The following is a 17,062-nucleotide window of genomic DNA, read 5'->3' as shown; positions in this document are numbered from 1 at the left end:
CGTATTTTTTGCTTTCCATTGGCTTTTCCTCTTGGCCTGCTTAAATACCATCAAAGCCGCTCTGCTACATAATAGCTTTGAAAAATGTTATTTTCTGTGCTGTTTTTGTTGCCTTTTTATGTCTTTTCTCTCCCATGATATAGATCAACACCAAATTATGGGTATAAGATGAAAGAGAGACATGAATTGATTCAGTCTCGTTTGATAAGACAAGATACACAACGATCAAAGAAACAACAAAAGCTGAGGAGGAATTCTCCTCGCTCCAGCTGTGGCACAAGTGCTGCTGTTAGTATTCGCTGATGTGGATCTATACAATCAACTAAAACTGAAGTTGTGCTTCTGTCTCACTGGAGTGTGTGTGTGTGTGTGTGTGTGTGTGCTACTGTGTGTGTGTGCTACTGTGTGTGTCTGAGGGCGTGGGGTGAATGGGGCTAATGTAACCAGAATGAACTGGTTTGGGAGACAAAAGCAGGGGGCGAGGGGAGGTGCAAGAGTGAGATACATAGGAAACAGGAGAGAGACACAACTTTTCCCCTGAGTCTTTCTGCAACTGCCTGCTGAACAAGTAAGTGCTCTCTATGCTTCGGCTCAGACTTTACAGCACATTTTCTCAACTTAAAAATGACAAAGAACCTCCATCAACAACCAAATGAGCTCATTTGGTTTGTTTAACTCTGTGTTCACTGTGATTTTATAGAACTAACCCATATATTCAAAATGAAGTTTTGCTAAAAGCTTCCACTGAGAAAGTTTGACTTTTTTTCAAGCATTTACTTAAAATACTTTTATTACCAACTCTCACCTACATCACACAGTTAGTCAAATGGTTAATTTTCTGATTTGTTCATTAAATACCAAGTCCACACTGCTAAATGCAAAAAACAAACCTGCATCAAACAGACAGTATTCAGTTTCCTTTTGCTGTAAACCACAACACATTTTTTGCTTGATTGCCGCATTTCTGATTTATCCCAAAGAGCAAAATTTAGTTGAAAAGACGCTGGAAAAAAGCATCTTTGCCAGTCGTCTAAGAAAAGTTTGATTTTGGTTGAAAGTGAAAGATGGAGAGATGTCATTTTTATGTTGCTGACATCGTATCTATGTTCAGTTTTGGTTGAAAGTGAAAGGTGAAAAGTCGTCGCTGAAAAGACAGACAGACCGGTCCAAAACTTCAACGGCTAATTCTGGGTTAGATTTGAACCACATCAGACGGACCAAACATGGTCCAGGTCTCAGTGTCTCAATCTTGATTTTTTGGGCTACATAAAAGCCAGATTTAGCCAAAAAGACAACATTGAAATGACAACATACAGAGAAACATACAGTAGAAAATAATTAGCCTGGGAACCAGACGTATCTGCCGAGCTCATGTTTTCATTTGCTCTGGCTACAGAAAAAAAACTAAGTGACAGAAGTGCAACTTTACTTTAGTAGCAACATGAAATTTCAGGCCAGTAATCCTCAGTCTGGTCATCTTTCTGTCCTCGTCCATCTCGTCCTCTCCCTTTTCCAGACGTTAGGCCTCATGCAGGAACCGCTCAGATTTGTTCAGAGGCGGTGCGTACGAGAGATTTAAGAGAACTTGTCGCATTCACCAATATACAATACAATACAATACGATACAAGTACACTTTCTGAGTGTCAGATCTGTCGTAGAGTTGTGTTCTGTCAGTCTGCTGTTATTCAAACTGAAGTTTTTCACTAAGAACTGCATGTTTCATTAGTTTGAAGACATTTTTGAGTCTCTGTCCAGGTGAACATCCTCACTTCCCTTTAACCCTTTCCTCTCGCTGCAGTCATCAACTGCTTTGCTATGGCGAGTCATTTTTTTCTCTGAAGCCATTTTCATATCGAGATGTTTCTTCAGTCTGATCCTGTCAGACGACATCAGCAGCACTCGCTTTTCCCGCCTCTTTGTTTTAGCAGGTCTTTTAATTCCACCACTGTTAAAATTACAGATTTTCCTTCATGGACATGGAGCAGGAAGTGCAGTCATGTATGATATTATTAGAACGATAATCATGCTAATTTACAAGTCTTATGCATGTGCACTCAAATATGCACAGGTGGATCATCTACACAGGTATCTGAAGTTACAAACGTTTGCTGAATCTGACGTGGCGTATTCGTACGAGCACTTCCTACAAAAAAGTAAGGCAAATTTAAGAAAAAAATACAAAAATGTTCTTGCGTGAGGCCCATTATTTTTTCTCTTTCTCCTCTGTGCTGCTCAGTGTCCACGTTGAACAAAATCAGTCCACAAAGTCTTGTTTTGTCGTATATGTCCATGTAATTGGAAGAATCTCCACACCTGGCTAATGTATCTCCAGCTGAGATTGGAATCAGCTGATGGTGGTCTGTTTTACAAACTTACATAAATCAGCTTTTTCTTAATGTTTCACACAGGATTCATTCAAAAATGCTCATCAGCTGTTTCAGTATAGCTTTTTAACTTGCAGAAGTAGAGGATTTTTACTGCACTGAACATTTCTGGTGTGCTGTGTGCAAACATTTGTACATAAGAAAAGACAGATCCATCATTTTGGCTGGACAATTGAACCATTTTAGAAATAATGGAACGGACTGAGTGCATATTCTGTGAAAACTGCCTGAACTGTGTTCATGGTATGTGTACGGGCGCTGTGCTAATTGTGTTTCGAGTTTTGAAAATGTGACAACACATTGGACAAAAGGATGTTAGTGTTGTAAAAACCTGTAATTAGTTGTGTTTTCTGTTTATGGATTCAGAATTAGGTGTTAAAAATAAACATACATTGAAAAAAACCCTGTATTTCAAACTCTGTAGTGAAGATTGGCTGCGTCTCTAACCCTTTTCTGTTTGGTGCTTATCATCTGCCCGCTGGGTTTTATTAGTCTTTATATAATTGTCCCATTTCCCGTGCCAGATCCCAGCACTTTCCCCGCAACTCAACTCAACTCAAATACTGCAACTAAAGCTTTTCTGTACGCACACTTTGTGTCGTGCATGTGTGTGTGAGGGTGCACTGTGCTCGTACAGTGGGAGAGAGGCATTGGGAATGTGGAGGAATGTATCTGCAGCAAGTTGAGCTATTGTAGCATATTTTTAGGGTTTGATTAAAAATGTTCGAAATGCATGTTTTTTGCTTCCTGCTGATACAAGTAGCTTTGTTGTGTTGTGCTGTTAGTATCTGGCACAGTTCCAGTGTGTGTGTGTGTGTGTGTGTGTGTGTGTGTGTGTGTGTGTGTGTGTGTGTGTGTGTGTGTGTGTGTGTGTGTGTGGGAAAGAGAGGTAGAGAGGGCAGGCAGATGGGAGCAGGTTGAGAGAATTGCATGTTATTATTGGCTTTTTTTTAACTGACAAACTGGGCAACAGGACAGACTGGGGAGCAGAGAGGACAGCTGCAGTCCAGTAAATCTTAATTGTGTAAACTATTATTGCCCCCGTAGTGAATATTTATGACCCAGTCAGCTATGAATTATATTCAAGTACACTACTGCAAACTCTCAGCCTCACCTTACAGAGAGAGAGGACAGGCTGTATTACAGAACCCAGGGGTTCTTGTGTGAGACCAGTTGACTCAGAAATTGATCATCTGCTGTGGCTTTTTTCCTAAATCAGTTCCTAACCCTAATTACCATGGTTACCAAACAAGTGTGGTTTTGTTCTCCCTGGAGCAAGTTGCCTTTGATTTTTAATGAATTACACCAAAAAAATTGCAACTTTCTTTTGCAATTTTCATTGCAAAAAAATCCCTAAAAGCACTGCAACATGCATTGCAGTTTTTTTAAGCTGCTGTGAAATAAGGCATTTTAGGCTGCAACAATCCCAAAAGAAGGCCCCCAAAAATCCTGGAGGGACTGCTTGATAATTTCATAATGCATAATGTCCTTTTTCACACATGGGTAGATTAATCAGCTTCGGGGCCCTGGAAAAAATGAGCTACCCCCCACTGTATTCTATTCATTGAGTGGTATTCTTCTGTTGGAATATTACTTGGCCTCAGGTCTGATGTGTAATAATATGATTAAACACAAACTCATTTAGGAATACGTGCCAGGTAAGCACAATATCAGCTGAAATCATGCAGACAAAAAAACACCAACCAGACGCAGGGTAATAAAGTAATAAAGCAGGACCCACCTTCAGGCCCTTCTGATGCCACTTGATATTGTGCAAATTCCCTAACAAAATTACAATTAAAAAATTCCCAATACTTTAATGTGAGGCTCATCATAATCAAGTCATCTCACGCTCCCTGCAGAGTTTAATAGAAAAACTGTCTCACTCATGCAATTACAGTAAATAAAACCCAACATTTCTCATGCAGATGTTTCACATTAAAAACCTTCAAAGGAGATAATCCCTCCCTTTACTGGGAGGCTTTTAATGTGAAACATCTGCAGGAATTGTTGACTCATGGTTGACTTGTGGTTGTTCAGGCAGTCTGTGTGGAGGTGGATGGGATGTGAGCTTCTAACATCAGAGAGAGGTGGTCAGTGACTCCAGCGGTCCTGGCAGTCCACCTCCAGTGGGAATACCCTCAGTAAAATGAGGTAACTTAACAGATGAGTCAATGATGTAAAGGAATCTGTGTGTTCACTGTTTATAACATGAGATACATCCTGTAATTACAGCAGCAGAGATCACTGTTACTGGACTGCAGCCTCAAAATATGAATAAACAATATTTATATATTGATCACTGGATAAGTTAAAAAAAATCTATCATTCTGAGATCAAAAAGTATAATTTCAACTTTTTAGCTCATAATTGTAACTTCATTTATCTTAATTATGACTTTTTATCTGTTGTATACTTAACATCTCATAGTTTTTACTTTTTTCTTCTCATAATTAATTTTTTATCTCACAATTATTACTTTTTATCCATGATTATGACTTTTGTCTCATGATTATGACTTTGTATCTCATCATTCATATCTTAATTATTACTTTTTTTACCCCATAATTTATTTATTTTTTATCTCATTATCACGACCTACTGTGTTTTTTCTTTTGCTGGCAGAAATGTGTTTCCATGCACCAGTAAGCAGTCACATTAAAACAAAACAATCAGAGCAATTATTAAAAATAATGCAGCTGCACATTATGTTCGATAACCTGACAGGTCTTTGTGAATGGTCTCTCGCAGTGTGTGTGTGTGTGTGTGTGTGTGTGTGTGTGTGTGTGTGTGTGTGTGTGTGTGTGTGTGTGTGTGTGTACACTGGATCCATTCTGCTGCAGCACTCTGCTTTGTGTTGCAGTTACACAAATAAACAGTGAGTGAAGCAGCCATTGAATACAGCTGCACTGATTGAAAGTGAAGGACGTCACACACGAAACACTCTGTGTAGACAGGCTGTTACTTACAGATGACACTGAGACATGTGTGTGTGTGTGTGTGTGTGTGTGTGTGTGTATACAGTCTCTTCTCCTTCCTCTGTCTCTCTGGTCCAGCTCTCTGCTGTAGTTAGTAGGTCATACAGGGACCGATAAAAAGTCATTTCCGCTTGGCTGCTTTTCAAAATCCCTAATTACAGAGTCAACAGCAGTACACACACACACACACACACACACACACACACACACACACACACACACACACACACACACACACACACATTCACCAGCTCTCAAGCCCTCATCCCCAACCTCCCTCACTTCTAATAATTTGGTCAGAATCCAAACTCTAAACTGGGGTGGCTGGGGACAAAACTGTTATTTTTCCTCAGCACACTTGGCTCTTCAGATTAAAAATGAAAACAGAAACTTGTCCCGTCAGCCTTTTATCATGAGGTTGTGTTTTGCCTAAATGATCAACGAAGACTCTTGGTCCTGTCAGATAAACACACTGTGTCTGCTAAATGCCAGCTCTGCAGAAGTTAAAATTAAAGGTTAGTTGTTGTAATCCTGTTCTGCACAGTTAAAGCCCATTAAAGCTAAACTTTGCCAGAATAAAGCCGGACCTCACTTAAAATTCTGTATAAAGATGATGAGGAGGTACAAATTATCCCAGCAATGACCCACTTCTCTTCAAAGAAAAAAAAAAAAAAACAGCAGGACTGGGGTGTCATGCCACAGTAACCATGGAAATGATTCTGCACATGCAAAGCATGCAAGTGCATTCAGACTGAATACAAAATAAATTTTCATTTTGTTTTATTTGAATAAATTTGACCACTGGACTGAATTTTAAAGTAGCACAAAACGTGCATAACGGCACCAAACTCCTGCAGGACATTAAAATAAAATATTCTGCCAAAAATGCGTTCTAGCTTTTCAATTCACACTGAAAGATTTTTCTAATATTTTAGTAGAATTTTAAAATCTTCGTCTTTAGCTTTAATTGCAGCATGTGTCCTCCATGGCATCATTTCAATTAGTTCATGAAATGTCTCAACATTTATTTCTGTCCAGAGTTGCATTAAGTAACTTGTTGCCACCTGAAACATATTAATCACTGCATTAATTATCCAGTGGAAGGATCTTACCTGTTTGCTTAATGAAATCCAGGTGATGACTTTTATTTTTCTGTCCAGGCAGTGTGTATCGCTCTGATAAATCTTACTTGATAACCTCTCAGTTTACAGTAGGCTCACTACGTCACAGCTCATTTTCCATTCCTATTACTTTTGACCTAAATGGATTGTCCTGAGTTACAGTAAATCTGAGGGGTATAATTTAACCGGCTCTAAAATGACAGAGTAAAAGAAAATAAAATGGCCACTGGCGATATCCTGATTTAATCTGAGTCATGGGGGAGGACGCCACGTCCATCACAGTAAACACTGCAGTCAGTGCAGGAGAGGGAAAGCATTTGTTCCTTCCCTCTCTCAGACACACTCATTCCACTGGAAATAACTTCTCATACCGTCCTGACCCTGAAGAAATATTTCCTTTGTCTGCTTTCATGTTCATAAAAAAGTCCGAATGTGGTTTCGGGACTGATTTTACTATGTTTGTTTTTTTCTTTGTGTCTTATGGCAGATGGACCCCTAGGCTCTGACAGAGATAATCAGAGCAGAGAGAGGAAAGTCACTCAGGGGAGTTTAGAGTTTTTCTGTCTGTTGACCAGGGTTTTTCTTTCTGGTAGTGTCAGTATTTCACATTCACACAGTGTCTACAGTAGCTGATACAAAGACACACATTTCACACCACTGAAATCAGTCCCTCCTTAAATCTCTTTATTCTAAAGACCCCAAAACCCTAAAATCTATCTGATCAATTAACTATTCATCACTAGTCAACTAGTCAAGAAGTATTTATTAAGAGTATTTTGTTTTTTACTTAGCACATTTTGTTATTTATGTAGAGAAGATTTTATTGGCTCACATAAAAAATATACCTACAGTACATGTTTTATTCTGATAATTCCACCTAAATGCTCTTATTATGTCTTATGACTTCAATAGATTTTTGAGTTTTGAGCTCAACTCAAGCTCTTAAATTTTAAGTTTTACCAACTTAGATAATTTACTTTTCTTCTTTTAGATAAACTTGAATGTTAAAAAATTACATTTCAAAAGTTGAGTAAAGCTGCTGAAGTAACTTTTGAGGGTTTTTTTTAGGTGCATTTAGATTTTTATGTATAAAGTATTTAATGTGTACATGCGTGCGTCATGATAATACATGATGTGGACATGGCGGTAACAATGATCAGGACAGTGACATGTTGGATTGGAAGAGGCTGAGGTGATGAAACAAGTAAAGTTGATTTTGCAGTGAAATCTGCAGCACTCATTTGTTTACTAGCGGACCTTGAACGCTCTGCACTGGTGCAGAGTGGAGGTGGCAGCGAAGTCGGTGTTTGAGCCATAGCAAAGGTCAAAATGTGCCCTGCAACAAACAGGGTTAGCCTTGTTTTTAGCCTAGCAGTTTGTTTGGTGGATTGTGGCCCCTGCTGGCTGGTTAGAAGGAGTGACGAATCAGCAGTCAGTAAAATCATTGCAACAGGTCGGGACAGTAGTTTCCACCCTGGAGATAATAACTGTTTCATCAGATTTTGCTTCAAATGTCGTTTAATCCTAATTGGTGCACAGATGTCTGTGATATCACTGTGTTCCAGCTCAGCTCCTCCACTTCAAACCAGTGACAGGAGTTCAAAGAAAAACACAAATACAGAAAGTCTCATGTGAAATAACTAAAACTGTTCAGACTTTGGCAGAAAACATTGTGTTCATGCATCGATCACAGTGAGATCCTGGCTGACAGAAAGTTTACAGGCCCTCAATGTGAATAATGTCAATTACACAGCTGCCCTGGACCAAAACCTCTGGGCTGAAACCAGTGACCAGAGAGATTTTTCCTTCAGAAAGTTTGGGCAGCAAACAGCAGACAGACACACTGATATGTCATCACACTATATTATCATAATTAAGTTAAACCCATCATGCAGACAGGCAGAGGGGGTTGGAGGTGAATACTGCAAATTAAAAAAATGAATATCAAATCATCATTGGTATTTATCCTAGATCCTATTTTTATAATTATAGACAGTACCTTTGGTTAACAGCTTCATTTAGCTGCCAAGGTGTCACAAGTTGACAAATCCAAACTAGGCAGACTTTTGTTTTTCTCCTTCATTTACTTTTCATACAGTTTTACTGTGTGCAGATGTAGCTGTTTGCCAACCCTGCAGATTCTCCTGAGGGTTCCCACAGACCCCGAGACTCCACATTTCTGCAGCAAATTGACTCCATGAATTCACTAGAATGCAGGACAAACAGTGTCTTTGGCTGCAGAACGTTTTAAGCGAAATTCCTGGGAGGTTGAGGAGTGATGACCCAAGCCCTGCAGAGGGTAATGTCACCCGAGGCCCTCTCATAAAATGCACCGACTTCAGTGATAGTGACTCTCACACCAAACTAAATTGAAAAGTTTGCAGCTCTGGTTTCTCGCTCAGTGGCTTCAGAATGAAATTATGGATAAAGGTCTTGTGACAGACGGTTCTCTGTCTATCTGTTTTCTACCTTCTGTTTCTGCAGGTCTTTTCTCACTTTACATTTTGAACAGGTGGGCAGCATCTTATACATCCATTTGTCCTTAAAGGATATCCTCTAGATTTGCCTTAACTCTCTTTTTAAAAAGTTGCCCCCCCCAGCGCCAGCATATTTGACAAAATTCACAGATTTTTCAACAGCCACAGAACATTCAGTTCTATGAATATGTTAATGTGGAATATGTCAAAAGGAAAAACAGATTTTCTAGTTTCAGACACAAAAATCATTTTGTTCCAGCTTCATTCATTCTTTTTTTATAAGCACTTGAATTTTGGCTGGTTGCATCAAAAAATCCACTTTTTCCGACAGAAAATGAGAAGAATGAGAAAAATTCACTTCACTTTTTTACTTTTGCTTTTTTATCGCTTCATATTACGTGTGTGACATCACTGTCACCAGCTAATGTTAGCTGTCCCCCTCCCCACGCCCGAAATGCTCCGTCCAACAGACCCGGGGTCTGGAGCGCTCTCTGCGCTCTTCCTGGGTTCTGCGGTCGGGTCATGGTGCTCTCTGACCCGCAGATCTGCAGCTGAGCACCGATGTTTGCTACAGAACATCATCTTCTTCTTCAAATTTTTGTCATATGATCCATCACAGCGTCCTCTACTGCCTTGCAGTGAAATTAGCAATTGACTGGAAGCACTGTGTCTTAAATGACGATCTATCTTGTCAGTGGTGAGGAAAGAGTTCAGGTTCAGGAGGTAACACATCTACATGCATGTAACACACGGGTGCAGTTAGGCTGTGGGGGGAAGTAGTTTGACAAAGTCCAGTACTTAAGCAAGAGTATTAATACCAACCCCACTGTGAATTCTAAAGCTTACTGAGGTAAAATAATTGAAAAATAATAATATTATGTTATATAATTGTCCAGATCCTTGTCCCAGACAAGTACGTTTGGCTGTCAGGCAAATAAAACATTTCTGCTACTCGCCTGAAGGGCAAGTGGCTGAAAAAGCTTAATGTCACTCTGTACCGGGGTGCAGAGTGGTTGAATTAATCACGATGCACTGAACTTGTTGTGTGCTGCTCTTTTTACATGGTAGCCTATATATTCTGTAGCATGTTTCCTCAGCTGGATGAGAATCATTTCCTCAGCAAACACTGCAGCAAACCAGCTAACTCTGAGCCAAGCGGGGCACGATTATAAAAGTCTCACCAAAAAAAAACCCTTATGTATATTTAATGCAACGTGATGCACAGATGAGGAATTTGGGTTTGGAAAGTTGATAATTTCACAGCTGAATGCTCCCGTTGTTGCTCTTCTTTTCCATGAATTTTGAAGGGAAGCTTGCGCTGGTCGTGTCAAACTGCCAGCCAGAAACACAATTAGCATAAGGGCAGAAAAGTAATATAAAAATGAGCCAGATCAGCTCATTTTACACCAACACTCCCAACTGAGCTTTAAACGGTTGTAAATGCTGCTATATACTATGTAGATTCCTGCAGAAGGCAACTCTGAGGCAACTGTAAGGTCATAAAAATGAATTGATAGTGTTGTTGTGGTTCATGTGAGAAATATGGTCTTACTGCATCACTTGTGCCGTGGTTTTGTTGTGGCGAACAAACAGCTCCTTTCAGGTGCACATGAGATGCAGATGGGGAACTTGTCGAGAGAGGGGTGGGCTCTCTGTGGGCAGCACAGGTTGTCAGCTGGAATGGAACCAGGAATACTGCAGCCGTATGGTACGTGACACCGCCTGTAAAGTGCACTTTACATGCATTTTTTAATTTACTGCCACACACTCTGTCACTGTCACTAAAGTGTTTTTCACTGTTCTGTAGCTGTTACTGAAACACTGATGATAAGAAGAGCCGAGCTCCCTCTCTGTCTCGTTGGCAGTCTGTCTGTCTTTCTCAATCTGTCACTTGCTCACTGACTCTCCATAGTGGTTCATGTGCATCTTGCTGCTCATACAAGTGCTTTTTTTAAAGTTTCAAGCACTGTAACTGTCTCAGCATTTGTAAAATTAATAAAATCCCACTCCAGTCAGCTGTTAGCAATTCAGAGATCCAATATTTACTCTCATCTCTGAGTGATTTCTGTCTTGTTTGGCATTTTCAATCATCCTTTGCATTTGTTTAAAAAAGTTATTGATTTTTGGTTGAACTTTCCCTTTAATGCTGCAAATCTTGCTTATTCTTTTGCATTTATTCAGTCATGTATCTGATCATCTAGCACTTTGTTAAAGTAGAATCTAAAATGTATTTGGACATGAATGAATGAAAATATGTTGAAGAAAGGGTTCAGCTGGTCTGCAGTCAGTTTTTTTATTACGTGAGACGCTCTGAGCAGACTGTTGTTGACCTCTGACCTGAAAAAGCCTCATTGTTGCTCGTTCCCCAACAGTGAGGATGACCTCTGACCTTCACTCTGAGTCGTAACAGAGTCTGTCTGTCTGTTTCAGGCAGTGAAAACAGATGTTGCTGCTCTTTATTATTTTTTTATGGCTCTTTTGTCATTTGCAAACATTTGCTTTAATTATGCAGCTTTTAAAAATCGCAACAAAATGCAGGCAGCTGAGGAAGAAGTAAAATCCTCTGCCTCACCTCCACACACACAGTCTCACGGTATCGTAATCAGCAACATCATTTTTTAAACCCTTCTCTTCTTCGTCTAATTCTACATAAATGAAGCTCAGGTTGACCAGCGTCTGGATGATGATTTAAGCTTTATTGCCATAGCTTCATTTTTTTTTTATCCCCCTCGCTGCTGCTTCAGTTGATCCTGGAAAAGCTTGGAGTGGTTTTCTCATGGGATGCTCATGGGATGGTGCTTTTCAACTCCAGTCCCTGGACAGGTTATTAGAGCTGCAGTGCATAATTGCAGCCTGGTTGGCGTGTGAAACCTCCTCTCTAACATGCTCCAGCAGCTTCGCCTGCTCTGTGTTTTACTGACTTATAACAGGAAGACTGTGAAAAATCCTGCAAAATGTTTTGTCTGAGGACACTGATATACATCATATATGTATAATAGATGTGCTGGAAGTCCATTTGCATTTGTAGGAAGTGTATACTGTTCAGACAGATCATCACACTTCACTGTGTGCTGAACTAAATGTTCTACTTGACCTTGGAAAAAGCTGTTTGATAAAACACTTTTATCAAATCCACTTATTTGTTTTCTCCAGAGCCTTCAGCCAACTCTCACTTTGGCTTGTCTCAATAGCAGAACCCAAGATGCAGCCTTTAACATCTGAGTTTCAAGCCAGAATTTTGAGGATAAAGTCAGAATTCAGAGTTTCAAGCCAGAATTCTGAGGGGGAAAAAATCTAATTTAGGGGAATAAAGTCAGAATTCTAAGATTAAAGTCAGAATTCTGATTTTAATCTCAAAGAAATAATTCACATGTTGCCTCATGGACATGCATTGACATTGATTGAGTGAAGTGGTGTGCAGATATTTTACACCTGCCAACACCAGCATCAAACTGCTCAGGTACATATTTACACCCTACATGCAATAATAAACATGCCATCAACCATATGCACAACATGTAGAAGTGATTCATCACATCCATCTTCAAAACATGCATTTCCAAACTTTAAGACGTGTCATATTCAGCCACTGTATTTGCAGCCACCAGCAGTGAGCAGCCAATAACAGACAGACTTTAAATGTAGCTCATTACTGCAGGGCTCTGGGTGCATTGTTGTAAAGCTGTAAGTTGTGCTGCCTAGCATATTTCTAGAAATCATTCTTTATTTAGACATGAGCAGAAGATGGATGCCAAACATGTTTTTCAACCCACGAAACTCTTTTATCTTCCAGCGAAGACTTCAAGCTTTCCAACAGACATCATTAACTATCATTAGCTTTGCCTCACTAGCCGGCAGGATCAGAGATCTTCTGCATCAGCCTACGGCCTCAGAGCTGAGGTGATCTGAACGTACTCTACATACTGAAAAAATGTTCCTCTTTTTGCCTTTTTGCTTTTTAAAAAAGACTGTATCAACTAATATACTCACTTTGAAACTGTTTAAACTGAATGCTAACTTTATTCACAGATTCAACGCAGATATTTTATTGACTGTGTTCTGTAGAAGAGATTTGTCAGTCACTCACTGATACGGCTGTCTTTGAAATTAGGGTTCTGAAATGGCTGAGGTTCTACCCAGAGCAATGTGCTTCTGGATGGGTTCCATTAAGAACCCTTTTCTTCCAAGGAACCCTTTTTGGGAGAAAGAGTTCTTCAAGGATTGACAAAAGCAAAGTATTTTCTCAATTTAAACAAAAGTAACTGTAAAAAAAAAAGACATAGGGGCTTCTGAGTAGAACCTTTTCTAAAGTTGCATTTTTAAAACAGTTATGTGCTCATTTCCTTGTATAAAGAGAACCAGTGTTCAGAAGTCCCCTGTCGGGTTATTATGGTCTGTGATGGAAGCGGTGAGAGGAGCACATAATGATTTCACATGAAATAACCTCGGGGTGAGGGTCAACACTTAATGGTTTAGCAGTTGTGATGCATGTGAACCCTTTTAATGTTGCTGTGTGTTTGTACAGGATGAGGGCTGCGCTGCTGCTGCTGCTGTTAGTCACCCTCATCACCATTAAAACTGTAACTGGAGGGAAAAACAAGAAAGGTGAGATTCCCTTCCCATCTTTTCCACTCTGTCTCTGTCTTTCTACATTTCTCTTGCACAGTAAGATCCTCTTCTAACATCTGGATTTTATCATGATTTTGAATCAAGTTTTTAGTGACAAATAAATTTAAATAAATTTGACTCATATGGACGCTGACTTTCATATTTGCACCTGTAAGTGCTGCTCACTGAACACCTAATTGCTCACACTTGTTTTGTTGACACAGTTGGAGCCCAGTGAGCAGCAGTCACCAGCAGACTCGCTGAACTGGGGAGCTCGGGCCGTCTTTTCATTTGTGGACTGCATGTTGAAGCAATATTGAAACTCTGCACGTCTGAGATAACAAGTTAATATAAATCTTTACTCTGTCCTCAGAGAAAAACAAACCCACCCCGTCCGGGTCAGAATGCACCGACTGGCGCTATGGCAACTGTGTCCCTAGCAACGGGGACTGCGGAGCAGGGTTTAGAGAGGGGTCATGTGACCAGCAGACCAAGAAGATGAAATGTAAAGTACCTTGCAACTGGAAGAAATTCTTTGGAGGTAAGACGCGCACACACACACACACACACACACACACACACACACACACACACACACAGAACGGTAGAAAAGTTAGAGACTGATGAGTGGATACAGAGCAGGTGAAAATAAGGAAAGTAAAGTCATCTGCAACAGTAATTTAATACAACGAATGTGAATGTTTGCTCAGAATCCTGTAGTGGTGCAAACAACATCACAAGCACCTGTAACTCTGATGCAATCCAGTGCAGCAGCCTGCATGAAAACATCAGTGTGGCCATAATGATACCATCAGTGTATTTGTGAAGCCGTCGTGCTCAGAGGTTTACAATGACTGTTGCATAACTCTGCAGGATGGCCTTCTCTTTTACAGTAGAGGACAGCTGCATTGTCACTGTCTTATGTGTCTCACTTTTCTTTATAGTACAGGGAAACATGTTACATGAGTTTAAGATTAGCTTGATCTTCAACAATTTTAAAAACTTTTTCCAACAAATCAGATGGAAGCTAAACATTAGTGGGTTGTACTGAGTGAAGATTTATTTAAGTTTAACACTTTTACTTTACAATATTCAGAAAAAACAACTTTGAATACAATGTTTCAAGGTAAATTATTTATTATTATACACCAAATGAAAGTATTGGTCATCAGTACCACTTTATCTTCAACTTCTGCCCATTTTCATCATCCGGGAAGCAAAAGAACAAACAACTAAGGACCTAAATCCAAACACAAAAACAAATAGGCATCATAGTGTAACAGCTTCACAGTTTTAACAGTTTTCTTTCTAGCAACTTTCTTGACATCACAAATCTAGAATTTGCATCCAAGTTTCAGCTTCAGGATAATTTCATTGGTGTTTTTCTGAAGTAAGGTGTCATGGTGGACTGGACCGTCCTGCACCCAGCGTGTGTTCATGTATCTTCTGCCTGTCTCTCTCTTCTAGCTGACTGTAAGTATCGCTTCGGCAGTTGGGGAGAGTGTGACCCAAGCTCTGGCTCACGGACCAGAACGGGGACACTGAAGAAGGCTCTGTATAATGCAGAGTGTCAGCAGACAATCTCGGTCAACAAACCTTGTCCTGGAAAAACCAAGACAAAAACCAAAGGTTAGACAGACAAGCTCACTACTGGATGTTTCTCCATCGTAAAGGGGAGGAACAAACAGTGATGTTTCCTGTTTTTTTTTGTTGTCTGAATGTCCTGGCTTCTCATTGGTCTGTTAATGATCACCATCACCTCATCACCTTCAATGTCTTATGACTCCTTTGCAAAAACAGACAAACCATTTATTAACGAACAGCGAGAGTAATATTCGTGCCTCTCTTTGTGTCTTTTGTCCAGGCAAGAAGAGAAAAGGCAAAGTGAACTAGAAAGGCTGCAGAGAGTCTCCAGGATCAGACAAGAGTCTCCAACAAATAGAAATAAAACGAGAATTATCTGAAGCACCTGCTCTCGACAAGTCACTCGCCACTTGTAGATTTATAGCCTGATATCCAGCGCACATCTTGAAATCTTCTCCAGACTTCCTCAAGCAGTTGCTTCCAAATCAAAGTGCATTTGAAATAATCTCATTATAAGTCTTCCTTTAGAACCACGTCTTATATATTCTTCAATTTTAAATATTGTGAAAAATGCTATCCGTGAGGTATTCTCTATATCTGACCCAAACCTTTCATAAAATAAATGCATCTGGGTATCGAGCTTTTCAACTTCCAAGCTTTCAAGTTTCTCAGCTCGTCTACGCTCTGGGTCTGAATCTTTTGTTAATATTGGATGTGGAACTTCGCAAGAACCCTTTTCAATAATTCTAACCGCTCACTCTTAGAAATAAAGGTGCCAACAAGAACCGTAAAGGTTACGTTATTCAGCTTGTCTTTATGAAGGTTCTTTTCAAAGAGTTCTACTTCAAAGCCCATTGTTCCTAAAACCAACATTTATATTCCATGGGTTTTATCTAGAATCCACCCAGGGTGTTCTGCTGAGAACCCACAAATGATTCATGAACCCCTCATGAAATTCTTCAAGAACTCCAACAATCCTTGAAGAACTCTTTCTTCCAAAAATGGTTCTTAATGGAAATCTCAAGTAAATGGTTCTGGGTAGAACCTGAGCCTTTCAGGAAGAACCTTTTTAGAACCCTTATTTCTAAGAGTGTATAGTTGTCTGTAGAGTAAAGTGCATTTGGAAGATGAGTTTTATGAATTTGCATTAGGATTATACAAGCTGTCTGTTCTTTCACGATTGATTGAAAAACATTTTCTCTTTCCTAATTTTTCACTTCTTTCTCCCTTTTTAGAACAACCTTTCTTTTCTCCTGTAGAAAGTTTTGCTGCTTCAGTTTTTTTTTCCATTTTTCTTTTGTTTATTAAAATTCAAGAACATACCCTGACACTGTGTCTTTGTTGAATTATTTCAGACTTTTTAACTCTTAATTTTAGACCTGTGAGCGCCATGTCTCCGTATTCTATTTTCTATTAAAACAAGGTTTTCGCCCATTGTTTTTTCCAGACAGGGACCAGTACTGTGAAGGGCCAAATGCATCACATGGTATGACACCGGGCCCCAATATCAACTTTAAGGCCATGGAATAAGGTAGAACACAGAGAGACATCAAATGGTAGACAAAGATCCTTTATAAAGACTGTCTTGCTGACGTTCTCAGCCCGAGTCTCAATATGTCTGTTTCATTTTACTGACCAGACAGTCAGTGAGGAGCCGTCTTAAATCCAAGCTGGACTTTTTTTGTTGGTCCCATGGGTCAATTTGGATGGATCAATTTCACTATTGATCCCGGGACAGGTCAGTTTTTTGCAGGCACTTGACTGTGGATTGCCAGGAACAGGATGGGGGGAGCTTTTTTTTCCGGAATTGTGTCGAGACAGGACAGGAGTCATGTGACACTCACGCTCAAGTTAGCATGACTCTTGTCCCCACTCACTTCCTCCGTGGCGACGCGTCCAGCTGATCTGG

The 17,062-nt window shown here is 39.9% G+C and overlaps 1 protein-coding gene across 1 annotated transcript; it reads left to right on the top strand.

Annotated features, from left to right (window-relative positions):
• The first annotated feature begins 486 nt into the window (after positions 1-486).
• On the top strand, positions 487-16,319 carry mdka (midkine a). The gene is made up of 5 exons (XM_084713484.1): positions 487-568; positions 13,487-13,566; positions 13,943-14,110; positions 15,037-15,198; positions 15,434-16,319. The coding sequence occupies exons 2-5, from the start codon at positions 13,488-13,490 to the stop codon at positions 15,460-15,462; spliced, it is 438 nt and encodes a 145-aa protein (XP_084569610.1). The 5' UTR covers positions 487-568; position 13,487; the 3' UTR covers positions 15,463-16,319.
• The last annotated feature ends 743 nt before the right edge of the window (positions 16,320-17,062 follow it).

This window comes from Lutjanus erythropterus, chromosome 24 (genome assembly GCF_056507025.1).
Source record: "Lutjanus erythropterus isolate fLutEry1 chromosome 24, fLutEry1.hap2, whole genome shotgun sequence".
NCBI classification, from domain to species: Eukaryota; Metazoa; Chordata; class Actinopteri; order Lutjaniformes; family Lutjanidae; genus Lutjanus; species Lutjanus erythropterus.
Note: the sequence above shows the minus strand (reverse complement) of the source record. Positions and strands in the feature narration are given on the sequence as shown.

What these genes read in the sequence shown, in the direction of transcription:
- mdka (XM_084713484.1), top strand. Translation starts at nt 13,488, where the DNA reads ATGAGGGCTGCGCTGCTGCTGCTGCTGTTAGTCACCCTCATCACCATT. An exon ending in TGGAGGGAAAAACAAGAAAG is followed by an intron (nt 13,567 to 13,942) that starts GTGAGATTCCCT and finishes CTCTGTCCTCAG; the next exon opens with AGAAAAACAAACCCACCCCG. An exon ending in CTGGAAGAAATTCTTTGGAG is followed by an intron (nt 14,111 to 15,036) that starts GTAAGACGCGCA and finishes TCTCTCTTCTAG; the next exon opens with CTGACTGTAAGTATCGCTTC.